This window comes from Zalophus californianus, chromosome 1 (assembly GCF_009762305.2).
Source record: "Zalophus californianus isolate mZalCal1 chromosome 1, mZalCal1.pri.v2, whole genome shotgun sequence".
Taxonomy (NCBI): Eukaryota; Metazoa; Chordata; class Mammalia; order Carnivora; family Otariidae; genus Zalophus; species Zalophus californianus.
This window is the reverse complement of record NC_045595.1, coordinates 32,227,421-32,241,158: the sequence shown is the minus strand read 5'-3', so window position 1 is coordinate 32,241,158 and position 13,738 is coordinate 32,227,421. Positions and strand designations below refer to the sequence as shown.

The 13,738-nt window shown below is 48.0% G+C and overlaps 1 protein-coding gene across 9 annotated transcripts in view; it reads left to right on the top strand.

The window, feature by feature from the left end:
• The first annotated feature begins 3,211 nt into the window (after positions 1 to 3,211).
• ADAMTS9 (ADAM metallopeptidase with thrombospondin type 1 motif 9) overlaps positions 3,212 to 13,738 on the top strand; it is a 160,762-nt gene continuing 150,235 nt past the window's right edge. For 5 of the 9 annotated variants that reach the window (XM_027585859.2, XM_027585860.2, XM_027585862.2 and 2 more), the window contains exons 1-3: positions 3,212 to 4,040; positions 4,646 to 5,034; positions 10,359 to 10,521. In XM_027585859.2, the coding sequence (XP_027441660.1) occupies positions 3,926 to 4,040; positions 4,646 to 5,034; positions 10,359 to 10,521 (667 nt within the window). In that variant the 5' untranslated portion in view covers positions 3,212 to 3,925. The remainder of the gene's footprint in view (positions 4,041 to 4,645; positions 5,035 to 10,358; positions 10,522 to 13,738) is intronic. The other 4 variants (XM_027585863.2, XM_027585866.2, XM_027585865.2 and 1 more) reach the window with 1 other exon arrangement.

The window sequence follows — 13,738 nt, the reverse complement described above, 5'->3', positions numbered from 1 at the left end:
TAAGAGAGAGAAGACACTAAGGAGACTTCTGTCCCTACACATAATGATTTCTATACTATCAGCTTACCTTTATCAGGAGGGTTTATATTGAAAGAGAGAAATTTTGTTTAATAAAAAATATTGAAAAGTGCTATTTTTTATCCTTTATAAACTTTATTTTTCTTATTGACATGAAATTCACATATAATAATATATTAGTTTCAGGTATACAACATAAAGCTTTGATATATGTAGATATTATGAAATGATCACCACAGTAAGTGTAGTTAATATCCATCCCTATCCATAGTTACAATTCTTTTTCTTGTGATGACTTTTAAGATATACTCTCAGCAACTTTCAAACATACAAAGCAATATTGTTAACTATAGTTATTGTGCTACTGTGCTACATTACATCCCAAGACTTATTTATCTTATAACTGGAAAACTTTTTACCTTTTGACCACCTTTGCCCGTTTTTCCCACCCCCTACCCACACCTCTGGCAACCACCAATCCATTCTCTGTATCTAGGAGTTCAATTTTTTGGAGTTTTTTTTTTTTAGATTCCACATGTAAGTGGGATCATATGGCATTTGTTTTTCTCTGTCTCACTTATTTCCCTTCACACAATGCCCTCAAGGTCCATTCACATTGCCACAAGCTTTCCTTCTTTTTTATGGCTGAATAATATTCCATTATATATGTACCACCGTTACTTCATCCATTCATCCATTGATGGACACTTAGGTTGCTTCCACGTCTTGCCTATTGGTAGTAATACTGCAGTGAGCATGGGGCTACAGATAACTTTTCAAGTTAGTGTTTTTGTGTCCTTCAGATAAATACCCAGAAGTGGAATTGCTTGATACCATGGTAATTCTATTATTAATTTTTAAAGGAACCTTCCTACTGTGTTTCTGGCTGCACCAATTTACATTCCCACCAACAGTGCACAGAGATTCCATTTTTTTCATATCCTCACCAAACTTGTTATTTCTTGTCTTTTTAGTAATGCCCATTTTAATAGGTGCGAGGTGATAACTCATTGTGGTTTTGATTTGCATTTCCCTGATGCTTAGTGATGTTGACCATCTTTTCATGTATCTGCTGGCCATCTGTATATCTTCTTTGGAACAGTATCTTTTCAGATCCTCTGACCCTTTTTTAATTGACTTTTTTGCTATTGAGTTGTATGAGCTCTTTATATACTTTGGATGTTAACCCCTTATCCGGTATATATGATTTGCAAATACTTTCTCCCATTATATAGGTTGCTTCTTTATGTTGTTGATGATGTCCTTTGCTTGCAGAAGCTTTTTAGTTTAATGTAGTCCCACTTGTTTATTTTTGCTTTTGTTGCCTTTGCTTTTGGTATCAAATCCAAAAATCATCACCAAGACCAACATCAAGGAGCTTAGCCCTGTTTTTTTCTAGGAGTTTTATGATTGCAGGTCTCAACACTCATCTTTAATCCCCTTTGAGCTGATTTTTATAGATTGTGTAAGATAAGGATCCAGTTTAATTCTTTTGTGTGTGGCTGTCTGTCCAGTTTTCCCAATATCATTTATTGAACAGATTGTCCTTTCTCCACTGTATATTCTTGGCTCTTTGCCATAAGTCAATTGACTATATATGTGGGTTTAGTCCTGGTCCCTCTACTCTGTTCTTTTCAGTTATGTATCTGTAAAAGTATTATATTTTTGAGTAATTTTACAGTAAAAGTTCTAGAATATTTTCCATCAGAATCAACTAATAGTTTGATTTTGTAATATTTTTTCCATCCCTTGCTAAGTTTGGAACTCCCAGATACTGTGATTGGGAGGAATTTTATTACATAATGAAAAGAAAGATTGTGTTTTAGAATACACGTGTTTTAGTAAATTATTTTGAAGGTTTAAGAAAAAGATCTAAATGTCATCCTTTAAAAATCTTTGCACTTTACAGGTGTTTCTGTTTTCCCATCTTTATACTGTTTATACTCATTATAAATTCCAGTAATACAGTTAGACAATGGCACCATTGGTCCATTTGGGTCAACAACTTTTTTAGGAATTACCAAGTCATTTTTCCCTCTACCAAGAGAGATATATGCATTAATATTTCAAGAGTAGAGGACACTTCTAGCATACTGCTATATGGTCCCTGGTGTTGATAGTCTTTAGTATTTCCAATCCAGAGTGCCAGCCTACTAAGTAACAGAAAACTCCAGTTCTGGGACACTTTCCTTTCTCTTGAAATTAGTGAAATTAGCACACCCCAACTTCCTTCTGAGGGCTGGTAAAGGAAAAAGTACTTTTGAACCACTCAGGATTCAACAGTTCTCCCTCTCTCTCTTCTCCCTGCTCCTCCCTCCCTCCCTTCCTCTCACTCACACACACGCTCACACACAGCCTCCCTGCTCCGGCTTGTCTAACTTCCAAATTTGCATCCCAAGGCGAGGTACGTGTAGCCTGAAGTGTGAGCTTTGAACTACTCCAAGCATCTCTCTGGCGAAAAGTAAGAAATGATTGAGAAATCCCTCCCCAGACTGCTGCTTCCCCACCCCCCGCTCGCCCCCACCCCGGCCCGGGTCCACTACCGTCCCCTAGCACTCCGCCATCACTCCCCTCTCCCCCATATCTCTAAACCCAGTCTGGGCACCCAAGTCCCCGCCCCCTCTCGCTGCCAAGAGCAGTTCTTAACCTTTTTTGGGCCGGGGACCTACAAAAAGCTATGGACCCTCTCCGGATGGGGACAGAGGTTGGGAGAAGAAAACAGCTTGACAGCTTTGCGAAATTTTCCAAAAGACTGTGGATCTGAAACGCACCCTGAACTTCCAGATTAAGAACCCAGTCTCTAAAACTCTTGACTTAGGGCGATCAAATCGAGAGTGGAACTCAGATACCACATTGCGCCCCCAGTGAGAAACCGTAGGAGGGGGAAGGCGCTCCGGCACCGGGCCACTTTCACTTGTAAGAAACCAAACGAAGGGAGAGACGGGGACAGAAATTCATAAAGGGGGAAAGAAAAGAGGGAGAGGGCTGTTATGAAGACAAGGAGACAGAAGGGAGGAAAGAGAAAAGGGAAAGGAGAAATAGGGGAAACAGGGGCACAGTGGGAGGGGAGGCGACACCGCAGTGGGAGGGGAGGCGACACCGCAGTGGGAGAACCGGGACTGGGCGGCACAGAGAGGCGAGGGCGAGGAAGGGAAAAGAGAGCTTCTGAAGGAGAGCGCGAGCAGAGGGAGGAGAGGAGAGGAGAGGGGTCCAGAGGCAGAAACTGAGAGCGCCGGGAAAGGGACAGAACTTTCTCTGCTCTCCCTCCCCAGGGCAGGGAGTCTCAGAAAAGCCGATCTCCACGAGGTGGCGGGGAGCGCGAGCGGCCAGCCCCGAGCTCCGGGCGCCTCTGGCCTCCGCCTCCTACAGCCCGCGGCCGGCTGCGAGACTCGCACGGGCAGCCGAGGAGGGGACTCCGTCTAGGAGGCGGTCCCCACTCGCTTCGCTTTCTCCTCCCCTCTCCTCCTGGAGGCGGGCACCCGGGGTATTTGAGCGGCGGAGGACCCGCGGCCCCCCCCGCCTCCGCCCCCCAGCCCCCCATTCAAGAAGCCGCTCCGCTATCCCCCGCAGCACAGGGCGCCCGGCGCGCCTCGGAGCGCACGTTCCGCGCCTTCTCCTGCCGGCTCCCTGGACATTATGCGGCCGAGCAGCCGAGCCCCAGTCCTCCTCCTCCTCCGGCTCCTCCTGCGGCCCGAGCGGCTCAGCTCTCGGCAGGCGGCGGCGTTGCTCAGCCGAGCGCAGACGGGACCCTCGCGGCGAGACCTCAGCGACTCCTAAAGTCAAAAGTTGGCGGCGGGCGCCGGGCTCCGCGCGCTCACCGCGGCCACTGCCTCGCGTCGCCGCCGCAGCCAAGCAGGGCAGGAGGGAGGGAGGGGGTGGGAGCCACGGGGGAGGGGTGGGGAGCACCATGCAGTTTGTATCCTGGGCCACACTGCTAACGTTCCTGGTGCGGGACCTGGCCGAGATGGGGAGCCCAGACGCCGCGGCGGCCGTGCGCAAGAACAGGCTGCACCCGAGGCAAGGTAATGAGGCTCCGGCCACCGCGACCCCTCCGCCCCAGTCGCCACCTCCACAGCTTCTGCGTCCCACAGCGGGCACCCCGCAGCGGAGGCCTCTCTCCTTTTCCTAGAAAGAATTATCTCCGGCTTTAGAGCCTCTCCCTTCTTTAGGTCACTCCCAGTCAATTTCTAGAGAGAGCCGCTGTAGAACAAACTTCGTCTCCTCCACCCCCTCGTTGCCTGTAGTTTGATCTTTCCCCTTCCCCACCTCCATGCCCCAAACTATAGTTACTTAGTAACTGGGGGTAGCAGATAGTGGCATGTTTTATTTTACTCAGGGTATTTATCCGAATCTGAAATTATCTTATGTATTTTTGACTTGTTCACTGTCTGCTTCCGAACGGTGTATCCTGAGTCTAGCATAGTTCCTGGCCGTTCCTGGCACATAGTAGGTGCTCAGTAAATATTTGTGCATTAGCTGAGGGGGAAGGCATTGACTCAAATGGGCAAAAATAACTGTTGGAAAATAACCCGGGACAGAGCCCCCTTCACTTTAAATTAAAACTTGTGGGAAATTGGTTTGCGGTAAATGGAATTACTGGTTCATGTGTCTCTGCTTTTCCCTGCAGTGAAATTATTAGAGACCCTGAGCGAATACGAAATCGCGTCTCCCATCCGAGTGAACGCTCTCGGAGAACCCTTTTCCACGAACGTGCACTTCAAAAGAAGGCGACGGAGCATTAACGCTGCCTCTGACCCCTGGCCTGCCTTCGCTTCCTCTACCTCTTCCCAGGAGCATTACCGCCTCTCTGCCTTCGGCCAGCAATTTCTATTTAATCTCACTGCCCATGCCGGATTTATCGCTCCAAGGTTCACTGTCACCCTCCTCGGGACGCCCGGGGAGAATGAGACAAAATTTTATTCCGAGGAGGAAGCAGAACTCAAGCATTGCTTCTACAAAGGCCATGTCAATACCAAGTCGGAGCACACGGCGGTCATCAGCCTCTGCTCAGGAATGGTGAGTTGGTGTGTGCCCCCACCCCACCGCTCCCCTCCCTCCTCTTCACCCGTTTCTGGAAGGCTTAATTAATTAATTGCTCTCTAGCCTACGACCCTCACTGCGCCGAGTTTCCATCCTGGCTTTAAATATCCGCTAGAAACTCCTTTGCATCTTGAGGTTTGGCTGACAAGCCCAGTGCGTGTGCTTACTCTAGAGAAGCGCGCACGCATCCGCCCCCAGGGGGTTCGGTATGTTTCGGAGCTTTCTAGAGTCCGAACTCGGCTCCACTGCGCTTTACTCAACGCTTGTAGGCGGCTTGGAAGTCGGCTTCCAAATTCCCAGAGTTGTCCTTCCTTGCAGCAAACCCTGCTGCCCAGGAGCGGAGCAGCTGAGCGCAGGGAGGACCCGACTCCTTACTGGCGTGTCTTGGAGTCAGGGCTGTGGGCTGAGGATCCCCAGCCTCTAGTATGGGGAGTTCCTTCTGTGTGTCGTGGAGGGCGGTGCGTAATCTAGAGTCCTGGCGATTTCTCTGGGCCTTTTTTCACGCGCCAGGAACCCTGAGGCTCAACAGGATTGACAGGGAACAGGTCCATCCCAGGAACGGAAGGGTGGGCCGAGGGCTCCGGGGGCGGGGAAGAGGGCGGAGCCTGCCCCGGACGCTTCGAATAAGGGTAGAAACTGGGAGTGGGGGTGTGGCGCAGTCCGACTCTGCACCCTGCTGGCGGGGTGGCCCCAAGAAACAGAAATAGTGGGGGAAAGGCTGGAGAAGCCGCGCGCACGAGATTTCGGTACTTCTGGGTTTTCTGCCATGCATAGGGGTTCCAGAGAATCGAAACACAGATCCTACAACACACGTTTCCCTGGAGAGAGAGGGCGAGTAGGGGCGGGCTGGCCACCTCCCTGCACTGCAAAACACGCACTTAGCAAGTTTTCCGAAACGGATACCTTGACCCCCTCCTGACCTCCCCCTCCCCACTCGCTCTCTACTTGGTCCCACATGGCATCCGCTTTTTACCCCCCTCCCCCCCCCCCCCCGCACATTTGAAGACCTGCTCTAAAGTTCTGGCCGGAGGGAAAGTGGTCCTTGACTTTCCCAAACGATGTGCGTTCCTGCCACGAGCGTGTGACGCAGAAACTTTCCCGGGTCAGGTTCTCCCAGCACAACGCAATGTGTGCACTGCGCCCTGGTGATGCGTTTACTCTTCCCCCGAGGACCCACATTCCCCCGTCACCTTCTGTAAGGGGGAGCACAGATACTTACCCGGGGCACTCGGTTGCCCCTTCCGCGTGCGCTGTTGGTGGTGGATTCAGTGTCCCCGGTCTGGAGGTCGCATCCATCTCCACCGTTCTACGGAAGGGTCCGAAGGGTCCAGTGGGGAGTGAGGCAAGCCTGAAGGCTGGGACGGGGAAGGTTTTAGCCTGCTGGGAAACGGGCATGGGGATTAGCCTCTCCAGCCCCCAGCAAAGCGCCCGGAGCTGTGGCTCGCTGTTGAGCTTGTTTGGGGGTGGGCGGAGACGGCAGTTTGACGCACGGGGGGCGGGGGGGGGGGGCTAAGGGGCTGCTGCAGTGAGTCATTGCTGCCCCAAGACCTAGGGCCAAAGCGCAGGAATCCTTCCAGTCTTCAAAAGGTTATGGCCAGGGTGGGCGTAAGTCAGGCACTGGACCCCAGGTCATCAGAGAGCCCCTAGATCCGAAGATTATAAACCCCAATTCCAGAATCTTACGGTGGGGCAGAGACTGTACTTAAAGTTTGTAAACAACCTTTACTCCTCCTCCCTCCCCGCCTCCACACCCTGCTGAGTGGCCCCAGCAGTTGTATAAATACTTTGCTGCACAGGACCTTGATTTCAGTTGGCAATTTTAGGTGGTAACTCACGCGTGGATCCGCAAGTGGTAGCTCTCTTAGGGAACTGAGGGGCAGGACTTCAGAAATGATTGTATAGACCGTGATAACCCCCTTCGTATTGCATTTAATTGGCAATCTGCCTCATCCGGGAGGGAAAGGTCCAGAATACATCTTAAAGATAAGTGCACTGGGTGTTTCTATCTTCAGCGATTAATCTAGCCCCCAAACCCTCCTTCCCTTTGTCTTCCTTCTGGAATTTTTCTTTCTTCCCAGGACTTCCCATTACCATTTCTATACCAATAATATCATGACATACCTAGTGACCCACCCAGGAAATCTTTCACTCTAGAGAGTGAATCTAAAAATGCCAATCTACCCCCCCAACCCACACACACACACCCTCTCCCCACCAGTTATTTTCCCTGAATTCAATCTTAGCTGTGTCTCTCACCTGGTCTGAACCAGCCCTACCCTATTTCTAGACCTCTTTTACTTCTCTGCTCGTCTCTCCTTTAGTACCGTTGTCTAAGAAATATTTCCATCTGGCTTTTCCTCCTTCCGTCTTTCCTCTCTAATCCCCGCCACACACAGCTAACAGATTAAGGATGACTAGGTGGTGCAAGATCACATTACTCCCCTGTTCACTCACCTTACCTAGTACTAGTAGCTAAGTAAGAGAACAACTACTAACCCCTTCCTCTGACAGTTGAGACCATTTATGATGTGCCTTCTCATGCCCTGCACACCCACATGCCATGCTCTTCTCTCAGGCTTTCCCTCCACCAATCCTGTGTATCAGTCAATCTGCTTCTGTTCTTTCTCTGAATTTCCCTCCCATCCCGGTCCTCCCTCATTGTCTTTGGGCCTGTGGGTTTACTTGGTCATCTCCCCCAGCATCACATGCTCCAATCCTACCCCTCTCTTAAAGTGTAATTTACATAGCTTCTTCCCCAGGAGAACTTGTCCTCAGACTGCTCTCATCTCTCCTCCTTCACAGACATTTGTCTGTACCTTTCTTATGATGCTTAGTATGCTCTCCCTTGCATTACAGTTCTTGGTACACGCAGTCTCTCCCTCTCCTTGGCAGCAGGGTCAGCATCATTTCTCTCCCATGTGGGAGCCTTGTATATTGTACTTAGTACCTATGTCGGAATAAATGGTCACTGTAACAGAGAAAAGATGACTCTTTGATCAAACATCCATCAAACCTCAAACTTGTCTTCTGTGAATCAACAACAAAGTTAATTGGGCATCGTATAGATAACATTACTTGGACTCTTATTATGCATCTTGCACTACAAAATGTACTTTTTGTGTGCATTATCTCATCCCATCCAAATCCTCACAACAGCCCAATCCTCAAAACAACCCATTTTACAGATGAGGAAGGACACTGAGGCTTGGAGAGTCGGACGCTTGCTCGAGGTCTCCTAACTAGTAAGTGGCAGAGTTGGGGTTCCCACACTGTCTTTTTGACCCATGCCCCTAACCGTGGGCCAGAGACTGGATCTGTGTTCCTACAGAGACCTTTGACGTTCTTTTTTTTAAAAAAAGGTACTGGACTAAAATCAGGATACCTGAGTTCTAGATTCAGTACTGGCACCATTCAGCTGCTTCTGTATCACTGAAGAGGGACTTTGGACAAGTCACTTCCTCCCTTTGGGCCTTAGTTTCCCCTTTTGCTAATTAAAGGTGCCAGATCACCACCAGAGGAGCTGCCAGGTTCTTGCCAGTGTTTCTGGCCTTTCTCTGGTAGATTTCACGTGTGATAAGCTTCCTGCTCTGTGCTCAGAGAACACCAGAGCTGTATATTTAAAACAGAGAGAGGTGCCTGCGCAAGAATAAATGGGTTAAACCACTTCTTCTCTGGGGAAACCAGCTATTCTTAGTCTGACGACACCAGAGCTGTCCTCCCTTTAAGCCAGCGGCTCATGAATCACGTGGAAGCCTTTTTTAAAAATATAGATTCTAGACCTCACCCCTGGAAATTCCAGGTCTGCAGGTATGGGGTAATGCCACAAATCTCATTTTTTTAAGTCCCCAGGCAATTTTGAAGTTTAGATAGGTTTGGAAACCCCAGTGTCTCAGCCTCGGTGCTTCCCAAACTTTATTGTGCATGAGAATACCTTGGAGTGCTCATTAAGGTTCCAGCTCCAACGGCCCTACCCCCAGAGATTTTGATTCAGTAGATAAAATTTAGCGTGGAGCGTGATTATTTGAATTTCTAACAAACTCCTAGGTGTTGCTGATACTACTGCTGGTGTTCAAGGACAGTCACATCCATTGTGTCTAAGGGAAGGTAGAAGCGCTCTGCTTTTTTTACAGCCCCATTGAGGAGCTTGATTTCTTCCTTTCAAGACTGCCCACTGCATGGCATGGGCAACTTTTTAGTGCTCTTGGATGTGTGGTTTGGGTGGTTCAACCCTGAGGCATCATTTACCTTTTGCATAACTTGTGGGTGTGTGGGAAGGGCAGAAGGAGTTACCCATTTCAGGATGCTCACACACATTCTGTCCTGGTGGTTAGAGGCTAACACAGCAACACAGAAAGCCACTGAGGTGTTCTAATCCCTTACAAAGTGTCACTTTGCTAAGCACTTTCCAAGCATTATCTCATTTAGTCTGCACAATAAGCCTTTACATTAAGTACTTTTGTCCCCAGTTGACAAACAAGGAAGTCAAAGCTCAGAGCAGTTAAGGAACTTGCCCAAGGTGGGTGGGTAAGTGCCAGGGCTGGGACTGGACCCTAGGGCAGCCCGATTCCAAGCCTTGTACCATTTCACTCCCTATTGCAAAGGGAAGGGGTGTGCAGAGACTCATTTTTCAGTGTCACAGGTGGGACCACCTGGAGTGCCTGTGGTCAGTCTATGCTTTCTGAATTTGAATTAATGTTAAGGCTTCCATGGGTCAGCTTTCCCCTCTGGAGGTCACACTAGTCCCTCAGTTTCCAGGCTATCTTCACATGCAGAAACACTCTATTGGAACAGCCTGTGAAAGTGAGTATGATTGGGACACCTGGGTGGCTCAGTCGTTAAGCGTCTGCCTTCGGCTTAGGTCATGATCCCAGGGTCCTGGGGTCGAGCCCTGCATCAGGCTCCCTGCTCTTCGGGAAGCCTGCTTCTCCCTCTCCCACTCCCCCTGCTTGTGTTCCCTCTCTCGCTGTGTCTCTCTCTGTCAAATAAATAAATAAAATCTTTTTTTTAAAAAAAGAAAGTGAATATGATTAGAATTTGGACACCAAGGAAGGATTTCTTAGAGACAGATTTGCATAGCAGGTACAATAAACTAGAGTCAAATCAAGGAGAAGGTACTGACTTGACGGAGTGAAAATAAACCACTTCTCCGAATAGGTGGGCAGCGAGTTCAGTTTCAGCAGCCCTCATGGGGAAGGGCTTGGGGGAAATGCTGCCCTCTCTCCTTGGCAATGTTCCATTTTTTTTCCCCTCCCTGCGGTTGAGTTCTGTGAAATCAACCTTTCATCTCTCTTCATTTGCAGCTGGGCACATTCCGGTCCCAAGATGGGGATTATTTTATTGAACCACTACTGTCCATTGACGAGCAAGAGGATGCAGAGGAACAGAACAAACCGCACATCGTCTATCGGCACAGCCCCCTGCACAGAGGGCCCTCAACGGGAAGGCGTGCATGTGACACCTCAGGTATTTCCTTCCTGCTCAAGCAGAGCCCCCAGCTCTGTGAGATGGGTCAGTGGCAATACTACAAAGATATACCTCTTTCACATGCTGCCAAGTGCTACCGTTTACATTGTCTTTTACTCAGTCTTCAAGCGAGGTAGGTATTCCCCATGGCACAGATGTGGAAGCTACAGAGAGGTGTAGTAACTTGTCCAAGGTTGCACACCTAAGAACCAACAAAGCCCCGAAAAGAGCTCATCTGGCTCCAGGCTCACTGTGGGCAAAGCTGCCTCTTGTTGAAGTTGCAAATTTTTTTGGATTTGGCTTTCGTAGTGTCTTCCGGCTCTCACAGCCCTATCCTCAGTCAGCAATGGCTTGTTCCCTGGGTGTCTTGGTGTTTTCTATTCATTTGGGGGTTTTTTGTTTTGTTTTGTTTTTTTGTTTTATACCATGTAGGGTTATGAAAAAGTGAAAAAGTCTCATAAATGGAACTCAAAAAAATTTCTTTGTGTTCATTGGGGTTTTTCCTATCAACATCAGTTTTAGCTGTTGTTCTAGGGCTTCAGGAAATAGCAGAATAGAAGTTGTGGATTGTGCTGTCACGTTTCAGTCAAAGGCGTCTGTGCCCACCCCTGGCTTTCTTTCCATGCTGGACACATTCCTTGAGGCTTTGTGCTGACACGTCTGGCCATTGTCAGGGCTACGTCATTCTGGGCCCCTCCGAAAGCTTATGCTTGTGTACGTTTCTCAGTCTACAGCCTTGAGGCAACCTTCCACTGTCTTTTGAAGCCTGGTTACTTTCTCGCTCATGATGGCTTGACACTAGAAATTGTCCCTCAATTTGGTCCTGTTTTAGGATGTTTGTTAGAATACTCTTCTTTTTTTTTTTATTCTTAAACTTTCTGTTTCTAAAACTTTGTACTTCTCCCTAGTCGGTAATTTTAAACGTTGCTTCTCCGAATTAGATAACTTTTGAGGGTCTTTCTGGCATCTCCAAATAAGACCCTCATTCCAAACCAGCAGAGGGTTTCCTAAAATGCTTCCCAAATGATCACTTGTTTCATCTTATATCTGTATCAGGCTCTCCCTCTGTGACAGACTGTGGTATCCTATTTGCTCCTGGAATTATTTCTGAATAAGGAAAGATGACATTGGCTGCTTATAATCTGGAACAGTCAGATCAGAGGGTGTAGCATTGTAGCCCATCTAGCGCTGAGTTCCTCCTCCCAGGACTAAATGGAATATAACTGAAATATGATGTCAGTTAGACTCACTAAAGAGCCAGGGGGCTGAGATGGGGGGGCAGGGGGAGCAGTGTACTCAGAAACCATAGTCCCAGGGGCTGGCAGGGCGCCAAGCCTGCCAGCTACCAGTCAGTGTGATGGCAAGATGTGTACCCCATTTTTTTGGACCATGGTAGTGAGAACATTGTCCTTTCCTTCTTGACTTCCCAAATCTGAATTAGCAAATGTTTATTTTATATATGTGGGTAAACCTACATATAGCATGTGATAGAAAGGAAACATGTGATTGCTCCCCTTCTATCTTATTAATATATATTCAGAAGATACTCCAGTAGTGTGTTCATAGGTCAATTTATTGAACTACAGCACTTTGTGATAATCTTCTGCCCTAAAGTGGTAGCAAACCAACATGTTTTTTTTTAAAACTGCCATTCATTAAGGTCCTACTCTATACTGGCAAAGTGCAAAGCACCTTACCTACAGGACTTTACGGAATCCTTACCACAACCCTGTGGGGCGGGTACCATTGTTAGCCCCATTGAACCTAGCAGGGGAGCAGAGATGAAGCAACTTGCTCCAGACCTCCCAGCTACTCTGTAAACAGCCCATGTTTGTCTTATCCCATGATCCATTTTCTCTGTGCAGGTGTGATGTGTATGTGTGTGTGCGTTGGGTGTGACAGAGAAGGAGAGAGAAGTCTTACTTAATGCTCTCATTCAAAAAGTCCTTAAAGTTCATTCTTTTTTTTAATCAATTACCTAAGTCAATCAACATTTGATTTCCTGGGCTAGAGGGCGAGTCATTGTCAAGTCCTGTTAAAAACACAAAGAAGAGGGACTCTGAAAAGATGAAGATGGAGGACAACAGAAGATGGCTTAATTTTTCAAAAAAGTTATTTGGGTTCCTGTCCTTCTTGGTACTGGGGCCTTTATGTGCCACTGTCAAAGTCACTCGTGCCAACTCTCAGTTTTCCTTCGGGTGTGCCCTTGCCAGTGACCAGTATGGCTGCCCTTCCGTCACCCCATGTGATGAATCAGGAGCCTGGCAGTCTTGATTGGCTCTTCCAAAGGTTGCTGCTGGACTCTGCCACTCTGGTTTCTCTCTTCCAGCTGCTTCTGCACCCCTTCTTTGAATACAGATGCAGGAGGCTCAGAACAGTTGGAAAGAACTTTGGAATATGGCACAATTCACCAGCAGCCATTACAGGGACGGACCAGCAGGTCATGGAAACATCCGAAACCAGGTAGCCTGTGCACAGGGAGTGAAAGTAGGTGGGGCGGGGGGGTTGGGGGTGGGGAGGTGCGGGCAGAAGTCCCTCTGGCCAGAGCAGAAAATATCCTCTACAAATATTAATCCAGTCAGCTTCAGGGATTTCCCCCCAGAGCAGTGGTTGGTAGCCAAGGGTAAACTTTAGAAGTATCCTGGAAACTTCATACAAATACAGGTTCTTTAAACACATACACACACATACACACACAACCTCCCTCTCAGGCTAGTGAGAAGGAACAAGAATCAGTGGGTTTACTGAGTGTTCCACTTAACCCAGAAGTTCAGCTAAATGTGAGAGTCCCTGCTAATGTAGGATTTAAGGCAATAACCACTATCCTTGGCTTGCCGTTTGCTTTGCGTTCTTCACTGTTTTCTATGTCTTATAGACTGACAGAAGATTTTCTGGAGGAAACTGTAGTAGTTAGCTCTAGGCCAACAGGCTCATTCTGTACAGATGAGCAAACTATAGTCCTGGGATATTAAGTTACTTTTTTCCAGGAGTGATCAGCTATATATTCAACACCGACCCATCAGAATTTAAGATTGCCCTAGCCTTGGAGCCGGCCCCCGCAAGTCCACTACTGAGCTGAGTATAACCCTTAGCTGCTGGAAAATGGGATCCTGCCCAGCACTAGGCACTGTGGCTGTTACGCTGTTGCCTACTGTTGGATTATGTCCTGCTCATTTCTGATTCTTGATGTATGTCTGATTTTCCAAAACAGATTCTG